The following is a 24,548-nucleotide window of genomic DNA, read 5'->3' on the forward strand; positions in this document are numbered from 1 at the left end:
GGAACTAAGAGCAAGGTTATCCCCACCTGAGCTGTATGGTCTGAGTGTAGAAGGAGGGGTCGTTCTCTGAAGGAAACCAGAGGAAAGGGGAAATGGAGCTGGACACAATGCCTATTACACAGGAAAACTTTTAGTCTGCCCCAACTTATAGAAAAATAAATCCCTTTGGTACTTTCCTATTAGTAACAAATTTCTTGGAACACACCTCAGACTGACACTATGACTTTAAGCTATTGCTCTGGAATCCAGGAGGTTCTGGAGCAACCTGTGTGGGGATCAGTATGGGTGGAGCTCAGATTTGTTGGCTGACTGGGCCTGATGGTAGCCCGAGTCCTCTTGAGGGGTCTAGGTAGGAGATCTGCAACACAAGAGGGCTGTTAAGCTGGGGGTAGGTATCAGGGGGTCCTCAGAGCTTCTGGGGAGGGCAGGGTAGTTGAACAGAGTGGACTGAAGAACACTAAGCCCCATGAGACAAATTGCTGCTTACAGGCAGAGACCATATTCACAACCCCTGGCAGAGGGCCTGGCCAAGAATTTGTCTTCAATAAATGTTAAATGAATATTTAAATGACAAGAAGACTAGTGCAACAGGACTTTGTGATCAGCACTGTGGATGGAAGGTTCAAATGGGAGTTTGAAAGAAGGTGAACTTTGCACGTTGTTTTCCAGACACTTGTGGTTTCCTTCCCACAATTGGACAGTGTTCCCCGGTTTTTTACCCTCGTGGCCATCCTCCCCATTACCATTTACCTGAAAGTGTCAGTATTTGCCAACTCTAGATACCTAACTAGTTATTAATTTACATAGAAAACTAATACCAAGAAATGAGGAAGATAAGGCCAAATGCTTTAAATTCCTTTTAGATTCATTGCCCAATTTTAATAAACCAGAGCATGTAGGTTCTTATTTTCTTGGCTGCTTCTAGAAATGTCCTGGATGTGGAGGCAGCATGCCCCATTGCAGTTTCTGATATTGATTACTCCAGAGGAATGTTTTCTTGGTGCTCATCCCACCCACCTGCAATGCTGCAGGGATCTGGGCTCTGAGTGTTGACACGAGCCCCAGAGTGACCCTTAGTGAGGCGGAAAACTGAACATACAGGGTCTAGCAGTGCAGCGGGGTCAGAGAAACCTGGCTGCGAGTCCCTGCTGTGTCACGTACCGGCTAGACAAACAGCTTCTGTCCTAAGGTCAGTTGTAAGGGCTGGAAAGTGGCCCTAGAGGCAGGCTAGGGTGGTGCTGGGATGTTACTGCCAAATCACTGACACCAGGGTCAGAGGCACAGAGGTGGAAGGGGCACTGGGAGGCCACTCCTTCAGCTTATTCCAACTGTCCCTGCTCTTTTCCTCCCCAGTTTTCAGGAGAATGGTGAATTTGAAATAACTTGATTTGTTCCATTGAAAGTTATTTTCAGATGTCCGCTATGTGCCAGGATCTGTCCACAGAGGCCTGAGCAAGACCAACTATGTGCACGATGCTAAGAGCTGGGAAGGACCTGAAGTGGGTGGGGAGGTGACATGGTGTTGTGGGGGGTGAGGGGGAACAGTGCTCAGACGAGGTCTGTCTCAGCAGAGAACATTTGAGCGGACATCTGAATAGCAGGAGGGAACAGGCCCCAAGGGGATTTGGCAAAACAGCATTCTTCCAGAAACTGGAGGCCGCGCAGAGGCTCTGAGATGAGGCTTTTCCTGGTGGAGGGTCGGCAGGGAGGCCAGTCGGCATGGGAAGAGTGAGCCAAAAGTCTGAGACCTCGGAAGTCCAGGCATCATTCAGCACCTTCGTTTCACAGAAGGGGATGAAGAGCCCAAGACAGTGAAATAGACTTGCCTGAGGCCACCGCGAGTCCAGGCTAATCTAGTTCTAAAGCCTAAATAAGGGCCACTGTGTGCCCCAGCTCCAGTGGTGCCGCTCATGCTGTAGCCTCTGGACCCGTGCAATGTGCTGCTCCTGCAGCTACACGGTCTCCTCCTTCCGATCACAGGCCAGCATTTCACCATCCTTTCCCTTTTCGAAGGAAAGGGTCTTCTGAGTTCGCGGGTGCTATGGGGACCCTGCGCAAGCTGGTATTCAGGAAGGGGAAGACTGTGCTTTCCTTCCCTTGGCTAGGCCTCGTGGGAGGAGCACAGAGTTGGAAATCACACCCGTCAGACTCAGCTCGATCACCGTGTGCTCTGTGACTTTTGGCGAGCTCCTCGCCCATTCTGGGCTTCCATTCCTCACACGAAGGGAAATGTAGGGAGTTGTTTTTACTCCTTAACCTGCATGTCTTAGTTGCCAACACCAGGTGGTGCTGTGCTCTTTTGCTTTTCCACTTCAGTCCTTGCTTTGCAATCAACATGAGCTAATACTGGCCAGCGAGCTCTGAAATCCAGTTTGTGGAACTCCAACCCTACAATAGCTACATAATATGTAGGCCCCAGGGAGAAAGTTGTAAGGGAAAATACCATTCCCGTGGTGCCCATATCCTGCTGAACTGAGATCACCAACAAAGCCGCACTCTAGGTGAGTTGGGTTTTGCTGCACTGGCTCTGTGCACGTGGCTGAATAATGGGTGGACAGAGCTTTCTTTGCGGCCTGAGGCCAGATTCTGCCATCCTGTTGAGCAGATCCCTTTTCCTGCTCTTAGCCTTGGAGTCCTCATCTATACAGTGTCCTTTGAGCTTGAACAATGTGAGTTTCAGGAAAAGGACTCGATCACTCTGCTATTGATTAAAAGAGCCTAGGTTTGGAGTTCTTGGTAGCAGTATCTGAAAGCCGACATTGGTGTGTGCTAGGAAAAGCCTACAGATTTGGAGTGAAAAAGCCATGCATGTGAACCCTAGCACTGCTGCTTCCCAGCTGAATAACAGACTCCAACTCTCTGACCCTTAGTTTCCTCCTCTGTAAATGGGGATAGTGACAGTGCCCACCTCAGGAAGAAGGGCTGAGGATGAAAAGATGTCCATCAAGGATGGAGCTCAGGTCCTGCCATGGAGTCGGAGCTCAGGACATCTTTGATTCCCTTAATTGGGCCAGCAGCTCTAAACAAGATGCTTCTTGTCTCCTCCTGAATGCCTTTCTGAAAAGACCACCTGTAAATATTTATCTGTCTTTATAGCAAGGATCCAAGCTGTTCTTCACGAATCCATAGTTTCTGCCTTGCTGAGTCTACTACAACATTTTTAAAAAATTTTTTCATCGATCTCTCCTTGCATTGTTTTTCCTGTATGACTTTTCCAGGCTGAGTTCTGCTAGAAACTGGGATGGCTAACAGCTGGTCATGATAAGGGTTTGGGAATCAGATGAGGGAACAGGGGAGTCTCCCCTTTGCAGCGTCCTCTGCCCTCCCTCTCTGTGGTTCTCAGCAATGTTTTTCTCAGTTCAGCTTCAAGGTAGAAGAGAAATGGATGAAACCAGCTCCATGAACAAGGTCACCCCGCCAATATCACGAGAAAATGACATCACTGTCAGCTTCCGCTCAGGAAAAACCTGGGACTTGAATAACCAAGGGAAAGGGCAGGTCATCCTCATGGCAGGTTGACAGAGCTGGTTACAGACCTCCCTGCCAGATATCAGGGCCTGGGAGTGTGGCTAAAAATGACCCAGGGACCACACCTGCCTCTGGTCAGTTGCCCCCAGCAGCCTTACCACCCTCGTATGCTCAGAACAACGGAATATCACCAATGGGGTGTTTTATTTCCCCTTTCCTAGAAGAAAGGTTACCAACTGCCAGAATCAAAATAGAACATGAACCGTGTCACTGGAATCCTGTCCAATCCAAGCACACTGATATTGTGCAATGCCCTTTGGGAGATAAAGCAGATAAGCAAAATCTCCAAGCTATTATCACACCATTGGACCTGGCATTGCAGAAGGCCTCTAGCCGGCCTCTTCTAGGCTTGTCATGTTTCTGCAACACTGTGTCGAGTGCTTTTTGTGCTCTAGAAGAACACTATTTCATAGATGAAACCAGGCGCAAAGCCTCACAGAAAGAATTATTTTGTTAAAGTGAATAGTTGTCCCCAACTTTTTCCATTTCCCAAGCTCATAGTTTTATACATTCTTTCTTTTTTTAAGGCTTGGCTTAAATTCTTTATTATTATTATTATTATTATTATTATTATTTTGAAATGAAGTCTCCCTCATATCCCCCAGGCTGGAGTGCAATGGCGCGATCTCGGCTCACTGCTGCAACCTCCGCCTCCCGGGTTCAAGCCATTCTCCTGTCTCAGCCTCCCAAGTAGCTGGGATTACAGGCACCTGCCATCACACCCGGCTAATTTTTGTTTTTGGGGGGTTTTTTGGGGGTTTTTTTTTGTTTGTTTTTTTGAGACAGAGTCTCACTCTCTCGCCCAGGCTGGAGTGCAGTGGCCTAATCTTGGCTCACTGCAACCTCCGCCTGCCAGGTTCAAACAATTCTCCTGCCTCAGCCTCCCAAGTAGCTGGGACTACAGGTGAGTGCCACCAGGCCCAGCTAATTTTTTTTTTTTGTATTTTTAGTAGAGATGGGATTTCACCATGCTGGCCAGGCTGGTCTCAAACTCCTGACCTCGTGATCCGCCCGCCTCAGCCTCCCAAAGTGCTGGGATTACAGGCGTGAGCCACCGCGCCTGGCAATTTTTGTATTTTTAGTAGAGATGGGGTTTCTCCATGTTGGCCAGGCTGGTCTCGAACTCCTGACCTCAGGTGATCCGCCCACCTCAGCCTCCCAAAGTGCTGGGATTACAGGCATGAGCCACCGCGCCCTGCCAAATTCTTTATTATTCTTAATGGCACAACATAGTTTTCCATATGGTAATGAAATACCCACGCTGACTTTCCTGAGGAACAAGGAAAAATGAACAAATTGGAGAATTCAGTGCTTAGCAGGCTTGTCTTCATATACATGATGGATATCAGCCTTTCCTGAAGCTTTAAAATTCTCTTGGTCTAAGTTACTTTTCCTTGAAGGATCATTCCTGCCCCTTGACATCTTTGAGAATTGTTCAACATGTAAATGATGTGCATCAATTGATCAACTTACATTTTAGCTTCTTTATACTATCAGCGTTATTTTTTTCCTGTCACTTTCGTGTTAGTGAAGTATAGTAGATATTTGTAAAAGTATTGTGACTATATATTTTTTAATTTTTATTTTTGATTATAGTAAAAAATGCATAACAAAATTTACCATCTTAACCATTTCATAAGTGTGCACTTCAGTACTGTTAAGTATATTCACAGTTGTGCAACATATGTGAAGTTTTCTTAAAGCAAAGCACTCCTGAATGTCCCTCATCCACAAGTCCTTCTCCCATGATGTAATACTTTATTATTGTGCCTAAACTTACCCTTCAGGGGTTTCAAAGCCTTGGACAGTAACTGAACAAAATCCATGGGCAAGATTTAAAGTATGGGGAGCACTTAGAGAAGGCTGTGAAGCTATTTCATCCTTTACTCATCACAAGCCAAACTGCTTTGGGTAGAAAGCGCTTGACTGACAGGAGGAGAGCTGGCCTTGAAACTGCTGGATGAAGGCCCTGGTGAAGGCCTTCAGATCGCATCACCCTATGTAAAGCCCTCTGGTGGCTGCCTGTCTCACCAGAGTAACAACCGCAATCCTGACCCTGTCACTGCCTCCTGATTCAATCCGCCCTGGTTTCTCTGGCCTCAACTCCTGTCCAGCCACACTGGCCTCCTTGCCATTCCTTGAAAATATCGAGCTCATTTCTTCTTAAAGGCCTTTGCATTTGCTCCTACCTCTTCCTAGAACAATCTTTTCAAATCATGTTGGGCAACAGAACCACTCATGGAGGTCATCAAACTCTCAATGCCCAGGCCACATCTTACACCAGTTAAATTATCTCTGGGGTCTTAAAGATCCATTTTTAAAACAAAAACGGAAATAAAACCTCCTCAAGAATTCCAATGTGTAGTCACTTTTAGGAACCAGTGTCCTAGATCTTGTGGTTCCCAAGGTGCGGTCTCAGATCAGCAAGAACAGCATCACCTGGGAACTTGTTAGAAATGCAGATTCTCAGGTCCTAGCCCAAGGTTATTGAATTGGAAACTTTGGAAGTAGAGCCCAGGAATATGTATTTTACCAAGCCCTCCAGGTGACTCCCATGCACACCAACTTTTGAGAACCACTGTCCTACATCCTTGGTGCTCAAGATGAGCCTTGTGGACCAGTATCATCTGCACGCCCTGGAAGCTTGTGAGACAGGCAGAGTCTCCAATGCACCCCTGTGGGCAGATCTGACCCAGTGAATGAGGATCTGCACTTCACCAATATTCCTAGTCATTCATATGCACATCAGAGTTCAAGAAGCTTTCTAGCTCTGTCCCCAGAGAGGTCCTGGAAGTGGTAACACACCTGGTGGCAGGAGCCCACCCAGCCCCCAGATCTTGGATTCTAAATATCTTTTAACACCAAAAGAACCAGGCTTATTGGAGAAAGGGCTGATTCCAGGGCTGGGGCAGGGAACATACCAGATGAGCCCAAAACATCTTATTGTGCCGGAAGGCAAGGAAATACCTGAAGAATGGTGGGGCTGTGTAAAAAGACACAGAACCCAGTCTGAAGGGCTCTCATTGATCAAATCTGAGATGGTCTGATAGCAGTGGATTATAACCTAGTGAATAAAATAAAAAGCCATGAGTTCATAGTTATGTAAAGAAATACATGATTATATAAATAAATGGGTAGGGCCAGGCATGGCGGCTCACGCCTGAAATCCCAGTACTTTGGGAGACTGAAGCTGGAGGATCACTTGAGCCCAGGAGTTTGAGACCAGCCTGGGCAACATAGTGTGATAGTGTCTCTACAAAAAAATCAAAAAATTAGCTGGGCTTGGTCGTGTGCTTGTAGTCCCAGCTACTCAGGAGGCTGAGGTGGGAGGATACCTTGAGTCCAGGAGGTCAAGGCTGCAGGGTACTGTGATTGCACCACTGCCCTCCAACTTGGATGACAGAGCAAGATACTGTGTCAAAAAAATAAAAATAAAAATAAATAAATAAAGTAAATGGGGCGAAGGAAAATCTCTTCCTTACAGTACAGTGGCAACTAATAAGTTGTAGAAGATGAAGTATGCTAAAACTAGTGAGGATCAGAGCACTTACATTCTAAAAGTGCCTCCCCACAAATTACTCATTCATTAAAAAGGGGGGAAAGGCAATTTTTTAGTGGAGAAACCCGGAGGAGACCACCTAAACCAATCAACCAACGTTAATGTCCCCAACGTAGGGACAAACAGCGCCACGTGCCTCCTGCTGTGATGCACTGAGGGGGACACAACATCACTTCTGTGGTGTTCCTGCCACAACGGTGTCACCTGAAAGTAATCCTCAGGAAATATCAGCAAACCCAAATGACAGGACGTCCCACAGAATAACTGGCCTGCACTCTTTAAAAAAATGTCAGGGTCAAGAAAGACAAAGCATGGCTAAGGAACTGTTCCAGACTAAAGAAAACTAACGAAACATGAGGACTCAGTGTAATATGTGACCCTTGGCCTGGAAAAATATGTGCAATTTAAAAAGGTTATTGTTGGAGCAACTGATACCATTTAACCATGCATTGTAGATTAGATATGGACTGTGGTTATATAAGCGAATGTTCTTATTCTTAGGAAGTACACACTGAAGTATAGGGTGAAAGGGCAGTATGTTCGCACTGTGCACTCTCAAATAGTTCTGCAAAAAGTGTGTGTATGTGTGATGTGTATATTGTATACTTGGAGAGAGAGGACAGAGAATGAGGCAAAACGTAAACAATTAGTGGATTGAGAAGACGAGATTTCCTTGTACTATGCTTGGAATTTTTCTCTACGTCTGAAATTATGTCAAAATAAAAGTCATGTCCCCTCTTCCTGCAAAAAAGACCAATGAGAGCAAACACCCAAAAGGCAGTGTTCTAGAACACTCTTGCTCCTGAGTTTGGTATGACTCTCTCCCTCTGGTCATTCAGGTCCACTTTTACATCCTATGCCTCCTCTACAGGGAGGCCACACCTAGTCCCCCAACCAGTGTACCCCCCCATTCCCAGCCCTCCTCCATTACACTCCCCTGTGTTCTTGCTCACCATAGCACTTTGTTAGTATGTGACACTATTCTTGTTTATATATTTGTCTACTCATTTACTGTCTCCTCCCACTAGAAGGTAAGCTTCATAAGCATGGAGACTCTGTCTTGATAGTCCCCTCTATGTGAAATGAATGAATGCACAAATGAACAGATCTACAGATCTGAGGCTCCGTTTGCTCATCTGCAGAACAAGGGGCTTCATCTGGATTCGGTGCAACATCTGGATTCTTTCCCCATGCTGACACTGAAGGAAGGCATCTGGCAATGGAAGAGCTACTGTGTCATGCACATCTAAAACACTCTAGGCTTTTATTTACAGTTTCTCATTTAATCCTCACCATGATCCAGCAACAGCAGTAAGAGTATTCTTATTCTGTTCCTTCATGTAGCAGAAACGTGCCGAATGCCTGTCACCTGCTAGGCGCTTAAGAAGACAGTGCTGAGCACCAGGGGCACAGCCCCACCACCACGGAGCCTGCTGGTGAGCAGGACTGGCTGAGAAAACCGAGACTCAGAAAGCTTGCCCAACTTGCTGAAGTTATGCAGCAAGGACATGGCAGAGCTGGGAAGCCCATGCTGTCTCCACTGCTGGTAACAAGGGGCGTAAAGGAGAGAAGCTGCTGAGTTGGCCACTCCTCAGGTGGCTCCCTCGGAGCTGTCACGCCCACCTGTGTCCATGGCCTCAACACCGCAGCAAAACAGAACACGCTGTATCTCAGCCATTTCCAGTTGTGTTTTTTATGATTCCATGGCCTCTCAGTCATTTATTATTTATCTGTATTTTAAATTATTAATTTTTTTATCATTTACTATTTATTTCATTTATCTGTTTTTTATTATTTCATGGCCTCTTGGAGGAGACAAAGGGCTCTGTGGGGTGAGAAAATGTGAGATTGGAATGACGCACAGGAAGGATTTATGTCTGCTACAACACACGAGCCTGGAGAAGGGGGAAGGAGGGTATTGTATGTTTGAGGACACATCATGTGTATTTGAGAATATAACTTTCAACAAGAAAGGTTGCATGGACCATAAGCTTATACTTCCCATAAGCAAGAAGGCTGTCTGTTTCACTGGGCAAATATTGTGTTCAATTCAACCTTAGAAGTAATCTAAGTTGGAGATGAGATCAAATAACCTTGACAGAAGAAGTAAATCAAAGTAACAAAATAAAAACCCACTTCAAAAATGTTTAATGAAGACACTGAGCATGAAGAATTAAAACAATGTAAAGGAGTTGGGGTGGGGGGCTACAACTTCTTAAAAGATGTTTCTTTTTTTTTTTTTTTTTTTTTTCACCTCACTGATCCTTTCCCTACTTGAAAGCTTTCTCTGCCAGTGAATCACTCAACTAATTGCCAGGTCCTGTTTCCCTGTTTATAATCTTGAGCCTGAAGAAGCCTTCTGTAAAGGCCACAGTAAATTTCCCTGGCTAGCAAGACAAACATTTATCCTAGGGGCTGGATTACTATGCTGGGAGGTCTTAGATTCCTGGGATTTAGTGCATGCTCACGTCTCACATTTTTTGGGTGACCTTCACCTCTCTGTGCCTCAGTTTCTGAAGCTGCACAATGAAAACAATGTTCCCCACTGAGTCACATCCTAGGATGGCTCTGAGCTCCCCGTTGGAAGGTGGAAAAGGGTATTTGGCGGAGGGTATGATTTATCTGTGCCTCTAAATGCTTCTCCTCCTCCTCCTGGAAGCTGGCTCATTATGTTGGGAATTGAAATGCATTCTCTGTGGGCATATGAAGTAGATTCCTTATGGGAATGTTTAGTGGGTGGGTGAATAAAAGAGACACATTAACAAAGTTGTGTTATTCTAGAGAAAAAAATGTCATATCTTCATTTTTTTGTGACCACAAAGTGCAGAGTTGAGGAGGGGGTGGACAAGAAAACAGTATTGTTCTTTGGAGCTATTATTCCCAGATGGCTTGCCCATGATAGAAGCTTTTCTGTCGCTGTTGAATGTCATTTTTCCAAGAAAGCCAGTCAGCTAACTGGCAACTATGTGGGTGATGACATGCCCCACCTTTCTCTTTAGTGAGTTCCCCTTCCTTGAAAGTAAGAATAGAGTGAATAAACCCTCGTCAAAAGGTGGGGTAGAGAAAGTTCAATCAGAAGAGGGGTTCAACTAAGTACCACTCATTTTCCTCCAACCTTAAGATTCAGAGATTCTAGTCCCTTTTGGTGCCACATCCTCTTCTGAATAGACAATCCAAGCTGTGCAGCAGTGCGCAGGGACAAAGGGCTCTGTGGGGTGAGAAAACGTGAGACTGGAATGACACACAGAAGGGATTTATGTCTGCTACAGCACACGAGCCAGGAGAACAGGGAGGGAGGCTATTATATGTTTGAGGACACATCATATGTATTTGAGAATATAACTTTCAACAGGAAGGGTTGCATGGACCATGGACTCTGTAGCCTGAAAGGAATCCTGGGAGCCCCCGGAATCCCTCTGGATGTAGCTTTCAGCCACAGGAAGCTCTGTTACTGAGGAGAGACTGGAGGAACCCCAGCACCAAAAACCCAGAGAGGGTGAGCACAGCAGTAGAAATTGCGATGGTATCAGCTTAGCCAGGCCCTCATTTTAGAGTAAATTACAACCACAATAATCACAGCTCCCCAGCCTTAATCCTCTGCTATGTGCAGGTGTGATGCATAGCTTGCTTCATTTACCTCAACAATTCTTCAAGGGAGATACTACAGGCCTATTTTGCAGATGAAGAAACTGAGGCTTCAGTTTCACTAGAGAGAGTAAGTGAGTTGCCTTGCAAATGGCAGAGCCAGTATTCACACTCAAGCCTATCCGACTCAAGACCCATGTTCCTTCCAGTGTGTCAATAGTCTTGATTTAAAAGTGGGGATTATAAACCCCACTCTTTTGCAGACAGAAAAACTGAGCTCATACAGTGGAGATAACACTGAGCAAACTGAGGTTTGACTGGTTCCAAATTTCTGCCAGGCGTTTTGTGTGAGGAGCAGTTGGACCTTGCAGAATGATGAAGCTGGGGGACTGACCATAGGGTGGTCTGATCAAACCCCTTTTGTCTACAGAGGGAGAACTGGACTCAGAGGGCATAGGTAAGCAGCTCACGGCAGGAGGCAAGAGAGTGGCAGGCCAAGCACAGAGCCCCTATCTTCAGCCTCCCAGGGATATGACTGAGCTGCTCTTGGGTATAGTGGGAACTGATCTGTCCCACCTGCCCCCTGATGGCCTCTGTGTGCCTGGCAGGGATGCCTGCCCCAGGCTGGGATGGAGGCATGTCTGCAACCTTGGAGGGGACCCAGGAGGCCAGGGCAGGTGGGGTTGACCTTGTGACTCGGAAGCTGGCTCTGTGTGAAAACACAGACAACTGGACGGGCCTGGGGCGTAGGGGTCAGCAGCCCAGCACCTGTCTATGCTGGTGAACCTGGGAGAGAGTGGAGGGTCAGGTGAGGTGCAGAGAGCAAAAGCGAGGCTTTATTCATGGAGGTATACTGTTGTTCTCAGATGCCCCTGCTCATCCTATACCTCCCTTAAAGGCTCAGCCTTTGGAGAGAAGCCCTCTGAAACCATCTAAACTCCCTTTTCCTCCTCTGGCTACAAGAGTCGGAATTCCGACTACTATTTCTAGAAGGCTGGTTATGTGCCAGTCCCTGGGCCAGACATGCTACAAATAAGATCTGACATTTAGCTTTCCCAACAATCCTGTGACCATGCTGTAATGAGCTAAGGCTCAGAGAGATCAAGTGACTTGTCTAAGCTCACACAGCTGATGAGCAACAGAGCCAGGGTGGCAGCTCTATTAGGATAGAGACTTTAAAAAAAAAAAATTTTAGACAAGGTCTAGCTCTGTGGCCCAGGCTAAAGTGCAGTGGCACAACCACAGCTCAGTGTAGCCTCAAACTCCTGGGCTTAAGCAAGCTTCACACCTCAGCCTCAACCTCCCAAGTAGCTAGGACTACAGGTATGAACCAACACACCTGGTTAATTTTTAAAATTTTTTGTAGAGATGGGAGCTCACTATGTTGCCCAGCCTGGCCTTGAACTCCTGGACTCAAGTGATCCTCCCACCTCAGCCTCCCAAAGTGCTGAGATTACTGGCGTAAGCCACTGCACCCAGCTGGGATTTCTGACTCTTGTTTGCTGCTGTATTCTCAGTGGTTGGCACATAGTGGCCACTGAAATACACATTTGTTGAATAAATGTCTGACTCCAAAGCCACACTCTTTGCCCTATACCCCTCTGCTTCCTGGGAACTCTCATGGGAAAATTCAATTTTGAGTGAAAATTGACTTGGAGGACTTCAGTCAAGAGTGAATCCATTAATTTCTCTTCTATGGGTACTTTCTGTACTCACCAAAATAAAGCAATAAAGAAAACTCCCCAAGTAGAGTGTCAATGACATTATGCACATTTTTATAATTAGTAATCAGGGCTGCTGTGGAACTGATTTCTTCCTCAGGAGGATTCACAAAGATGCTTGTTAGCTCATTTTGCTTTTTGTCTTTCCTGCAGACAACACGGACAGCAACAGACCTTGGTTTTTCTGTGTCTGGTCCTTCTCCAAAAGTTCAAAGCCTTTTTCATTTTGCAACACAGAGTCTCTAAGGCACCTTCCTTAAGCCATGAGTTTCTGACTTTATATTCAACCTAGGCTTTGGGGGTGTGGAAAGGGTCATCTATATATCCTCAGATTTCCAAAAAAGGAATTGCGAGGATGGCTTACTGCATAGCCCCCTGTTGCCCAGCAAGGCCCAAGGCCTGTTTGTTGGGTCATTACCATCCATGCCACACAGCAACTACAATTCTACAATTACAAGTGAACTTCATCTAACTTTACTGACCATGATTTTTGTGGTTGTTCATCATTCAGGACATATAGTTCAGCATCTCACAGAGCCCTAAGTCAAAATAATGCACTTTGAGTTTTAACTTCTCAGAGCTGAAAGGGATCCTACAGATGACCACATCTAACTTTTCCCAAAGTCTTTTTCACACCACACAGCCACAGGATACTGTACCCAGGAAGGTTTCCTTTGTTGCGGAAGTGTGGGAAGTGCTACGTGGTCTACCTCCCTGTTAGGACCCACAACGCGTAAGGGCAGACTGAGGTTTCCAAGAAGTCCTGTAGGAAATATACTTTTGTTTAACTTTGTTCTACACCGTATTCCCAAAATTACTGGCCCAGGAGGGGGAAGCCTTCTATGTTTTCTTTCTTTTTCAATTTATGGAAAATTCTTTGGGAAATAAAACTCTTATCAGACCCCACCTCTCCACCTCCCAATTTTACAGATGTAGAAAGTGATGATCAGCGGAGGAAAGAGAAAAAGCGGCCAGAAGTTGTCCATAGGCCAGGCCTGGGATATATGTCTTAACTCCAGGTTCACGATTCCTCTCAGCCACACCTCCCAGGTAGGACTGTCAAATGGTTGTTAACAGAGATAGCAGGATAGTAAAGTGCAGATTGACCCAGGTTTTATTGCACCAGGTTTTGCTGATTCTGAAGCCAAGTGTGCTGAAAAAGATAACTGTGGAGCAAGTTCACTTCAAGTCATCCCAGGTGACTGTTTTCACGCCTGCATTTGAGAGCACAGGGGCTGAACATGGCCACCCTCCCTCTTCTCCAGCTGTAGATGACTCCTTATAAAGAAGATTTGGGGTAGATGGAAGATGGGAAGGCGGGAAGGGCGGGTGGTCAGCGACAAAAAGGCCATCACACGTCAGCCCGCTGGAGTGGTTGCTTGACTACAGCGATGGTGGCCCCTCACCGAATGGGACAGGATACTGCAATGGTGAAACTCTGGGTTTAAATCCTGGCCCCACAGAACAACTTCATGACCTTAGACAAAAAACGTAATCTCTCAGGGCCCCAGCTTCCCACTGTGAAAATGGGATAATAATGGCACCTACATTTTCCTGGCACTGCTCTCTCAGAGGAGCTTATGCCATGATTTCTTCATAGGGAACATGGGGTAATAAATACAAAGTTCCTGACATAGAAGGAGGTTTTCTAAAAGACACTGAGAGGCTCACCTGGTGGCTTCCTGTCATAAACCTGAAGTGGCGGTGGGGGTGGCTGGAGCAGGTAGCCCAGGAGGTCCTTTAGGCTGGCATGCAGCAGGAAGAGCAGAGAAGGGGGTAATAATTTGGGTAAAGATAAGGGAGAGATGCTCAGTCCACAATGATGAAGGGCATTTTTTTATTTTCTTGAGACAGGGTCTGGCTCTGTCACCCAGGCTGGAATGCAACAACATAATGATGGCTCACTGCAACCTTGACCTCCTGAGCTTGAGCAATCCTCCAGTTTCAGCATCCCAAGCAGCTGGGCCTACAGATGTGTACCACCACACCTGGCTAATTGTGTGTGTGTGTGTGTGTGTGTCTGTGTGTGTGTACTTTTTGTAGAGACAGGCCTCACTATGTTGCCCAAGCTGGTCTCAAACCCCTGGCCTCAAAAACAATCCTCCCTCCTCAGCATCCCAAAGTGCTGGGATTACAGGTGTGAGCCACTGCACTGGGCCAAGGGCATAATTTTTAATGAAAATTAAGGCAAAGAACAGTTATGGGAGGACAAATAGATGACAGTATCAAGGACTTTTTCATTAGCAATTAACAACAACAAAATAAAACCTCAAACTGGCTTAAGAAAAAAAAAAGAGCAGCGGGAGCTGACTGTAGACGTGGCTGCATTCAGGAGCGCAGGCTATGCCACCAAGAATCGGTCTTGCTCCGTCCCTTGGCTTTGCTCACCCTGCTATTGACTCCATTCTCAGTCAGATGCTCCCCTCATTCCCCTCGTGGTGACAGGATGGCGCAGCAGCCCCTAGTGGACATTCTGCAGCTCAGTCACCCACCTCATTCCCGAAACGCCAACCAAAGCCCCAGGATTCATTATGGTTGGCCCAGCCCAGGTCATGTGCCCCTTCCAATTACTGGCACTGATTGGCCGGTTCTGGTGATGAAGCAGACAGGAGGCTGGGACCCTGGTCTCCTGCCTTCTTTCAGTTTCCTGACTTGTCCGTTCGTCTTCAACTGGCCCACTGTTCCCCGGGCTCTCAAAACCACACCTCATTTAGGCCTCTGGCAAGAAATGGCTACATCCTCTACAGCGGTCTTTTGCATTGACTTGGACTCTTCTGTTGGCTTAAAGGCAGATTCAGATAGAGGGAGACAGACTCGTGTGTGATCCTGGGATGGCAGAGGATTTTTCATCTGATGTGCCAGTTATGGTTAATAGTGGCTGCCCGAGGGCTGTTTTGCAGAGGATGGTAAAGCTAAGTCCAGACTCGGAGGGAAAAGAAGCTGTGATTGATTAATAATGTCTGCCAGGAGCCCCGGAGCAGTCAGTGGTGGCCGACTTGCCGTGTATCGGCCAAACTTCATTGCAGAAAGAGCATGGATCACGGAAAGCAGCAGCCCTGTTCACAGACACCTCCACCTCTCAGCCCTGCGATCACACGCTAGTTACTTAGCTTTACAGGAAAGAATTCTCCTATTTGCACAATGAGGACGTGTATCCCAAAGAGTTGCTGAAAGAATCAATAGAGACAATGTATGTAAACTGATCACGATCCTGCACGGAAAACAGAGGCTTTGGCTTTTAACAGAGGTGGAAAGTCATGTTGTTTTTCCAGGGGCCCCAGCCCAAAAGTGCTTGTATGGCCTAGGACATCTCAGGAAATTTTTTTTTCTTTTTTTTCACTTTCTTTCTTTCTTTCTTTCTTTCTTCCTTCCTTCCTTCCTTTCTTTCTTTTTCTTTTCTTTTCTTTTTTTTTTTTGAGATGGACTCTCGCTCTGTTGCCCAGGCTGGAGTGCAGTGGCTCGATCTCGGCTCACTGCAATCTCTGCCTCCCCGGTTCACACCATTCTCCTGCCTCAGCCTCGCGAGTAGCTGGGACTACAGGGGCCTGCCGCCACCCCCGGCTAATTTTTTGAAAATTTTTTTAGTAGAGACGGGGTTTCACCGTGTTAGCCGGGATGAGTCTCGATCTCCTGACCTCGTGATCCCCCCGCCTCGGCCTCCCAAAGTGCTGGGATTACGAGCGTGAGCCACAGTGTGCGGCCGGGAAAATTTTCTTGAGTTCGAACTTCTTTTTTTGAAATATGCGCTGTTGACACCTGGCCTTATCCCTTCAGGCCTTCACAGTTCAGGCCGTTTGGCCCCGCTTCTCCTCGTTGACTTTCCCACCAACAGTGCATTGACTAGCACCACCGTCTGAGAACTCACAAAGGATCTGATTTACCTTCCTAGGATTCCGTATCACCTCTTCTTACACCAAGGGACCCAGTGCATGGCAAAAGCTGTATGAAAATGGGCACATGGCCACAGAACAGACAGGTTTTTCCAAGGAAGGCATCAGCAGAAGCTGCTTGCTGGCTCTTTGCTAGAAGCACAGCTAAGGAGCCTGCCTAGGGGAGATACCTGGCACGGTTGGCATGCTATACTGTTTTTCATTGAGGTAAAATTCGTATAACATAAAATTCACCTTTTTAGCCATTTTAAAATATACAATTCAGTGACTTTTAGTGCATTCACAGGATAGTGCAACCATCACCACTATCTAATTCCAGAACATTTTCATTCATTCAAAAGACACCTTAGACTCATCCAGCAGTCATTCCCATTTTCCCCTCTCCTCAGCCCCAGAAAACAGCTAATTTGCTTTCTGTCTGTATAGATTCACCTGTTCTGGACACTTCATATAAATGAGATCATACAAGTCATGGCCTTTTGTGTCTGTCTTCCTTCCCTTAGCAAAACGTCTTTATCCAAGTTGAAGTATGAATCAGTACTTCATTCCTTCTTATGTCTGAATAATGTCCTATTGTGTGGATATACAATATTACGTTTATTCATTTGGCTGTTGTGAATAGTGCTGCTATGAAATTCTTGTAGAACTTTTTCTTTGAACACCTGTCTTCAGTTATTTGGGGTATGTACTTAGGAGCAGAATGGCTGGCTCATATAGTAATTCTGTTTAGCTTTTTGAAGAATAGCCAAACTCTTTTTCCCAGCAGCAGCACCATTTTACATTCCTCCCTCCAGTTTCTCAACATCTTTGCTAACATTTGTTATTTTTTGTTTTTAAAATCATAGCCATTCTAGGGGCTGGGCAGTGATATCTCACACTCCCTCCCTCCCTCCCTCCCTCCTTCCTTCCTTCCTTTTCCTTCCTTCCTTTTCCTTCCTTCCTTCCTTTCTTCCTTCCTTCCTTCCTTCCTTTCCTTCCTCCTTCCCTCCCTCCCTCCCTCCCTCCCTTCTTTCCTTCCTCTCTCCCTCTCTTTCTTTCCTTTTTTTTTTGACAAGGTCTCACTCTGTCACCCAGACTGGAGAGCAGTGGCACAATCACAGCTCACTGCAGCCTCAAACTCCTGGGCTCAAGTGGTCCTGCTGCCCTGGCACCTATAGCTGGAACTATAGGTGCACATCACCATGCACAGCTAATTTTTGCATTTTTTTTGTAGAGACAGGGTTTTGCCATGTTACCCAGGTTGATCTTGAGCCCAGGGATTAAGCAATTGGCCCACCTTGGCCTCCCAAAATGTTGGGATTACAGGCATGAGCCATCGTGCCCAGCCTCGTGGTAGTTTTGATTGGTGTTTCTCCAATGATTAATGAAGATAACCATCTTTTGTGTGCTTATTGGCCATTTCTATATCTTCCTGAAATGTCTATTTGAGTACTTAGCTCTTTTTTTTTTTTTTTTTTTTTTTTTTTTGAGATGGAGTCTCACACTGTCGCCCAGATTGGAGTGCAATGGCGTGATCTCAGCTCACTGCAATCTCCACTTCCCAGGTTCAAGTGATTCTCCTGCCTCGGCCTCCTGAGTAGCTGGGATTACAGGCACATGCCACCACACCCAGCTAATTTTTTGTATTTTTAGTAGAGACAGGGTTTCACTATGTTGGCCAGGCTGGTCTCTAACTCCTGACGTCGTGATCCGCCCGCCTTGGCCTCCCAAAGTACTGGGATTACAGGCGTGAGCCACAGCAACCAGCCCTTAGCTCATTTTTTTTTTTTTTTTTTGAGGTTTCAATATTTTATTCAAGTTTTTTTAAGTGTTGTTAATTACAGCATTTGAAGGGGAGGATCTAATTCCAACAAAATGGAAGACTCTAAAATGTACCCATTAAACTGCTAAAAAACAAATTGAGTGGTGAGAATACAACAGAAGTCCAATTTAGATTCTGAGTGTTGTCACCATGTGATTACAATCACACAGACACTTCCAAGCTTATAGCTGGAGCTCCTGGAAGCTATTTCATACTCTGGTGCAAGGGCAAAAAAAAAAAAACACAACACAAGAAGGAATAAGTCCTGAATTATTGGCTTCATCACATCCACCTTCTCCACCCCAAAATGGCACAAAAGAAACAGTTACCACACCCTGCAGACCTTTTGGTGTAAAAGAGATGATGATGAACTGGGGTGGGAACAGGTCATGAAGATCTGTCTAAAAAAGTCCCATTCAGGTGAGTTTGTACACACCATCAAGCAGCGAGCCTCTCATCAATTAGGGTTAGGAAACCAAGGTTTGATTCTCAGGAAATCACAATTTCATTCATTTACTCAATATGAATTTACAAAGTGCCTACATATTATCCGCTTCCACTTGCAGCCATTTCTAGATAAAAAAGAAACCTGGCATCTCAAAGGGGCCACCAAGTTCTCCCCCAGTCTACCACTGAAAGGACCTTTTTTGGAAATAGGTTTCTTCTGTACCTCTGGAAGGGTAACATCTTAAAGCTGAATCAACTTTAACCTGGAGGGCTAACATATTTAGCAATACTTGCATCCCAGACATACAACATTAAAAGATACACTAAATTCTGAAGGTAGCTATGCTGCAAAATAGTTTAAAATTAAACAATTGTACAGTATTCATTTATGCTTGAAATTCCAGTCCTAGACCAAGCTTGTGGCCACCAGCATTGACGTTCTTGCCATCCAGAAGAGCTGACAGTGTCAGTTTAATACCTGGCTTTAGAGTCTGAGTGTATCCTAAACCTATCAGGCTGGAGTTGTTCACTTTAGCCGAGAAGCAGGCGTCAGGGTCAATCTGATACTTGGCTGCTATTCCGAAGCGCGTGTTACTGTTTCCTGCTGTCCAGGCAAGATTGACAGCGGTCTCCAACTTCTTGTTCACTTTCTGGTAAATGGAGCCGCCAAACTCTGTCCCGTCATTCACATTAGTGTGAAGCTGGAATTCATCAGTCTTGTAGCCAACTGCAAAGTTGCTCTGGGTCACTCGGGATTTTGCAGTCTCAAAATTCATCTGGTAGCCGGCCAGCCAGCCCTCGTAACCTAGCACCAGAGCACCCCGGATGGAAGGCCCAGCAATGTCGAAATCCATGTCGCAGCCCAGGTTAATGTGCTCCCGCTTGTACCCTGTCTTGATTTTAGCATTTTTTTTCCCAGTGTTAGGTGAGAAGGATGAATCGAAGGTCAGCTTCAGTCCACGTGCAAGCTGATCTTCCACAGTAATCTCGGTGCCTAGTGTATTGTCGGTATTCCATTTCTCTGTAAACGTCAGGCCGTACTCAGTCCATCTGTACTTGGTTTCCAGACTGCCCGTCACTTTGGTGGTCTCAGTGTTGGCTGAGCCTGAGCTTGTAAATTCCAATCCATTCTCAGATTTTGTTTTCAAATCAAGCTTTATTAAGCCAAATCCATAGCCCTTGGTGAAGACATCCCTGGCAGATTTGCCAAGATCGGCATACGTGGGTGGCACAGCCATCTTCTGCTCAGAGGATGTGGCGGCGGGCTCGGAGGCGGCTACGGCGGGGGCTGCGACGCGGAGGCAGGGAGCGGAGCCAGGGCCTTAGCTCATTTTTTAATTGAGTTGTTTTGTCGTTATTGTTTGTAGTTCCTTGTGTATCCTGGATATTAATCTCTTATTAGGTAAGTGGTCTGCAGATATTTTTTCCCATTCTATAGTTTTCCCATTAAATCTAATGTTAACTCTGGATTTTTCATAGGTGCCCTTAATCATGTTGAAGAATTTCTTTTCTATTCCCAGATTGCTGAGTGTTTTTTGTTTATTTGTTTGTTTTAACATAAAAGGGTGTTGGGTTTTGTCAAATCCTTTTCTTTATCAATTATCACTGGCATTTTTTTTTTAACTTCATCTATTAATATGGTGTACTGTGTTGACTGATTTTTGTATGTTGAACCACCCTTGCATTTCTGGGATAAATTCTACTTGGTATGGGGTATATATACATACTTTTTTTTTTTTGAGATGGAGTCTCTGTCTGTCACCCAGGCTGGAGTACAGTGGGGCAATCTCGGCTCACTGCAAGCTCCAACTCCCAGGTTCACGCCATTCTCCTGCCTCAGCCTCCTGAGTAGCTGGGACTACAGGTGCCCACCACCACGCCCGGCTAATTTTTTGTGTTTTTAGTAGAGACGGGGTTTCACCCTGTTAGCCAGGATGGTCTCGATCTCCTGACCTCGTGATCCACCTGCTCCAGCCTCCCGAAGTGCTGGGATTACAGGCATGAGCCACCGCACCTGGCCAGGGTATAATTTTTTTAACATGCTGCTAGAATCAGTTTGCTAGTATTCTGTTGAAGATCTTTACATCTATATTCATAGAATATGAGCCTCTACTTTTTTTTTCTTGTTATGTCTGTGTGTGACTTTGGTATCAGAGTAATTTTGGCCCCATAAAATGAGTTAAATAGTGTTTCTGCCTCTTCTGTTTTTTGAAAGAGTTGAGAAACATTCATGTTAATTCTTCTTTAAACATTTGGTAGAATTCACCAATGAAGCTATTTGGTCCTGAGATTTTCTTTGTTAAAAGTTCTTTGATTACTAATTTCATCTCTTTACTTGTTATAGGTCTATTCAGCATTTCTATTTCTTCTTGAGTTAATTTTGGTAGTCTGTATGTTTCTAGGAATTTGTCCATTTTATCTGGGTTTTCTAATTTGTTGGTGTACAATTATTCGTATTATTTGCTTATACTCTTTTATTTCTGTAAGGTCGTTGGTAATGTCTCCACTTTTATTTCTGCTTTTTGAGTAATGTGAATCTTCTCTGTTTTTGCTTAGGTAATCTAGCTAAAGTTTTGTCAATTTTAACACACCTTTTCAAGGAACCAACTTTTAATTTCATTGATTCTCTTTATTGTTTCTACTCCATTTCATGTGTCTCTGCTCTTATCTTCATTATTTCCCTCCTTCTGCTTGCTTTGATTTAGTTTGCTCTTCTTTTTCTGCTTCCTTAAGGTATAAAGTTAGATTATTTGAGATCTTTCTTCTTTAATGTAGGCATTTACAGCTATATATATCCCTCTGCACACTGCTCTCACTGCATCCCATAATTTTTTATTGTGTTTTTATTTTCATTTATCTCAGAGTACTTTTTAATTTCCCTTGTGATTTTTTATTGAGCCATTGGTCATTTAAGAGTGTGTTTTTAAATTTCCACATACTTGTGAAATTTCCAGTTTTTCTTCTGTTATTCATTTCTAATTTCATCCCATTGAGATTGGAGAATATACATTTTATGATTTCAATCTTAAAATTTATTAAAACTTGTTTTGTGACCTAACATATGTTCTACCTGGAGAATGTTTCATGTGCACTTGAGAAGAATATGTACTTTGTTGTCCTTGGGTGTTTTGTATATGTGGTAGGTCTTGTTGGTTTATAACTATAACTATAATTATAGTGTTATAGTTATAACACTATAAACTTGTTCAAGTCTCCTATTTCTTTGTTTATCTTTCATCTAGTTTTTCTATCCATTATTGAAAGTGAGGTGTTGAAATATCTAGAACATGTAGAGCTGTCTATTTCTTCCTTCAATTCTGTCAGTTTTTGCTTTATATATTTTGGGTCTCTTTTTTGGGGTGGATATATGTTTGTAATTTGTATATATCCTTGATGGATTGACCCTTTTATCATTATATAGTGTCCTTCTTTGTCTCTTGTGACAATTTATGCCTTAAAGTCTATTTTGTCTGATATCAGTGTAGCCACTTCAACTCTCTTTCGGTTACTATTTGCATGTGTTGCCTTTTTCTGTTCTCTCACTTTCATTCAATTCATGTCCTTGGAGACAGTGTAGAGTTTGATCATGGTTTGTTTGTTTAATCCATTCTGAAAAATCTGTCATTTAATTGTAGAGTTTAAACCATTTACATTTAATGTAATTGCTGATGGAGAGGGCCTTACTCCTGCCATTTTGCTATTTTTTCTATATCTCATATTTTTTGTCCCTCAATTTCATTTCATTGCTGCCTTCTTTTATGTTAGATAAATATTTTCCATATGCCATTTTGATTTCCTTCTCGTTTATTTTACTATACACTTTTTAGTTATTTTCTTAGTGGTTGCCTGGGGATTACAATTAATTTATAACAATTAGATAAGTTCAAATTAGTACCAACTAATTTCAATAGTATAACAAACATTACTTCTGTATTCTGTTCTCCCATCTGTTTATGTTGTTATTGCCATCAGTTACATCTTTATGCATCATGTGCCCATCAATGTATATTTATTATTATTTGTTTATGTAGTTATTTTTGAAATCATATAGAAAAAAAGAGGAGTTACAAACCACAAATGCCTTTATACTGACTTTTCTATTTATTTACATGATTACCTATACTGGTGTTCTTCATTTCTCCATGTAGATTCAAGTTTCTTTTTAGTGTCCTTTCATTTCAGTCTGAACGACCTCCTTTACACTTCTTGCAGGGCAGGTCTACTAGCAATGAACTCTCTCAGTTTTTCTTTACCTGGAAATGTCTTCATTTCTCTTTCATTTTTGAAGAATATTTTTCCTGGATATAAAAGTATTGGTTAACCATTTTATTCTTTCAATATTTTGAGTAAGTCATCCCACTGTCTTCTGGCCTCCTTCGTTTCTGATGAAAAACCAGCTGTATTTCTTATTAAGGATGCCTTGTATGTGATGAATCACCTCTCTTCTGCTGCTTTCAGGATTCTGTCTTTGGTTTTCAACAGTTTGATTATGAAGTGTTTCACTGAGACTTGAGGTCCTTGGATGTGTATATTCATGTCTTTGATCAAATTTGGCAAATTTTGGCCTTTATTACTTCAACTATTATTTCTCTCTCTCTCTGTCTCTCTCTCTCTCTCTCTCCTCTCCTCTCCTTTTCTTTCCTCTCCTCTCCTTCTGAAACTCCTAGGTACTCTTGAAAGTGTACCTCAGGTGTCTTAGGCTTCATTCGTTTTTCTTTATTTTTTTCCTTTCTGCTCCTCATACTGAGTAATCTCAATTGACCTTTCTTCAAGATTGCTGATTCTTTCTTCTACTTGTTCAAATATGCTGTTGAATCTCTCTGAAAAAAAATTATTTTAATTATTGTAGTTTTCAACTTTAGATTTTCTCCTTGGTTCCCCTTACAATTTCTATCATATCATTGGTAATCTCTATTTTTTTGAAATGTAATTCTCATTATTTCCTTTAGTTTTTTGTACATAGTTTCCTTTAGCTCTTTGGGTATATTTTAAATAGTTGGTTTATATTCTGTTTAGTAAGTTCAATGTCTTGTCTTCCTCAAGAACTGTTTCTATTATTTCTTTATTTCCTGTGTATGGGCTACACTTTCTTGTTTCATTGCATGACTCATAATTTTTTGTTGAAAGCTGAACATTTTGAATATTATGATATGGCACATCTGGAAATCATCTTCCTCCCACCAGGGTTTATTGCAGCTGCTTTTTGTGATTGTTGTTGTTTGATTGCTTAGTTCTCTTTCCTTAATTAATTTTGAAAAGACTTTATTTGTTGTTGTATATAGCCACTGAAGTCTTTGTTTTGTTAGCCTAGTGGTCAGCTGGTGATTTAAATACAGACGTGTATTCTTTGCCTGGAACAAAAAAAGAAAATAAAATCTCTCGGTGTCAGCAAATGGACTCTATGTGCATGCTGGAGTATACCTTCAACACCTGGAGAAGCACTTTACCACTCTGCCTTAGTCTTCACTTCCTCCTTGTGGAGAGCCTTGAGGTCAGCCAGAAGTGAAAACTTCTCAGGTCTTTCCTGAGCATGCACCCATTTCTGGGCATGCAAGCAGGCTTCTAGATTCCCACAAATATGTGAGAGCTTTTCAAAGCCTTTATTTCCCAATGTGTTTTAATCCCCGCTCCTTTTTCCCAACCTTTTGGTTTGTCTTTAGTTTGTCCCAACTGTTATCTATTGCCCCAAGTGGCAGCAGCTGTTACATTTGCCTTTTAAATTTTTCAACAAATTCCCCTTGAGTAGCTGCCTTAGCCCTTGGAGATCTCAGCAATGAGTCAATTCTTCAGGGAGCCACAAGACAGGTCAAAACAAACAACCACAGTTATTTGGAAATTAGGTCGATTCTGTCCCTTATGTACTAGGAGCCTATACAAGGAATATGGGTTGTTGGTTGTTATCTTCAAGGCCACTGCTGAGCCAGGGTAATTTAAATACCATGAAGCTCTATTATCAAGATTCTGGTGGTTTTTTGTTTTTTTCTTGATTAAATATTGTCTTGGTTGCTGTAAACTTT

General features: G+C 43.9%; 2 protein-coding genes across 4 annotated transcripts in view; one reads left to right on the top strand and one right to left on the bottom strand.

Moving 5' to 3' along the window:
- The window catches only part of LSM3 (LSM3 homolog, U6 small nuclear RNA and mRNA degradation associated), a 68,865-nt gene that overhangs the window by 22,279 nt on the left and 22,038 nt on the right, over positions 1-24,548 (top strand). The window contains exon 4 of one of the 3 annotated variants that reach the window (XM_034955872.3): positions 8,432-11,966. The exons of the other annotated variants lie outside the window; for them this stretch is intronic. Coding sequence (XP_034811763.2) covers positions 8,432-8,485 — 54 coding nt within the window. The 3' untranslated portion in view covers positions 8,486-11,966. Of the gene's footprint in view, positions 1-8,431; positions 11,967-24,548 lie in introns of those variants that run through there. 3 annotated transcript variants of the gene reach the window in all.
- LOC100982601 (voltage-dependent anion-selective channel protein 1) lies at positions 18,803-20,441 on the bottom strand. Its single transcript, XM_063602716.1, has one exon. The coding sequence runs from the start codon at positions 19,767-19,769 to the stop codon at positions 18,918-18,920; it is 852 nt and encodes a 283-aa protein (XP_063458786.1). The 5' UTR covers positions 19,770-20,441; the 3' UTR covers positions 18,803-18,917.

This window comes from Pan paniscus, chromosome 2 (genome assembly GCF_029289425.2).
Source record: "Pan paniscus chromosome 2, NHGRI_mPanPan1-v2.0_pri, whole genome shotgun sequence".
NCBI classification, from domain to species: Eukaryota; Metazoa; Chordata; class Mammalia; order Primates; family Hominidae; genus Pan; species Pan paniscus.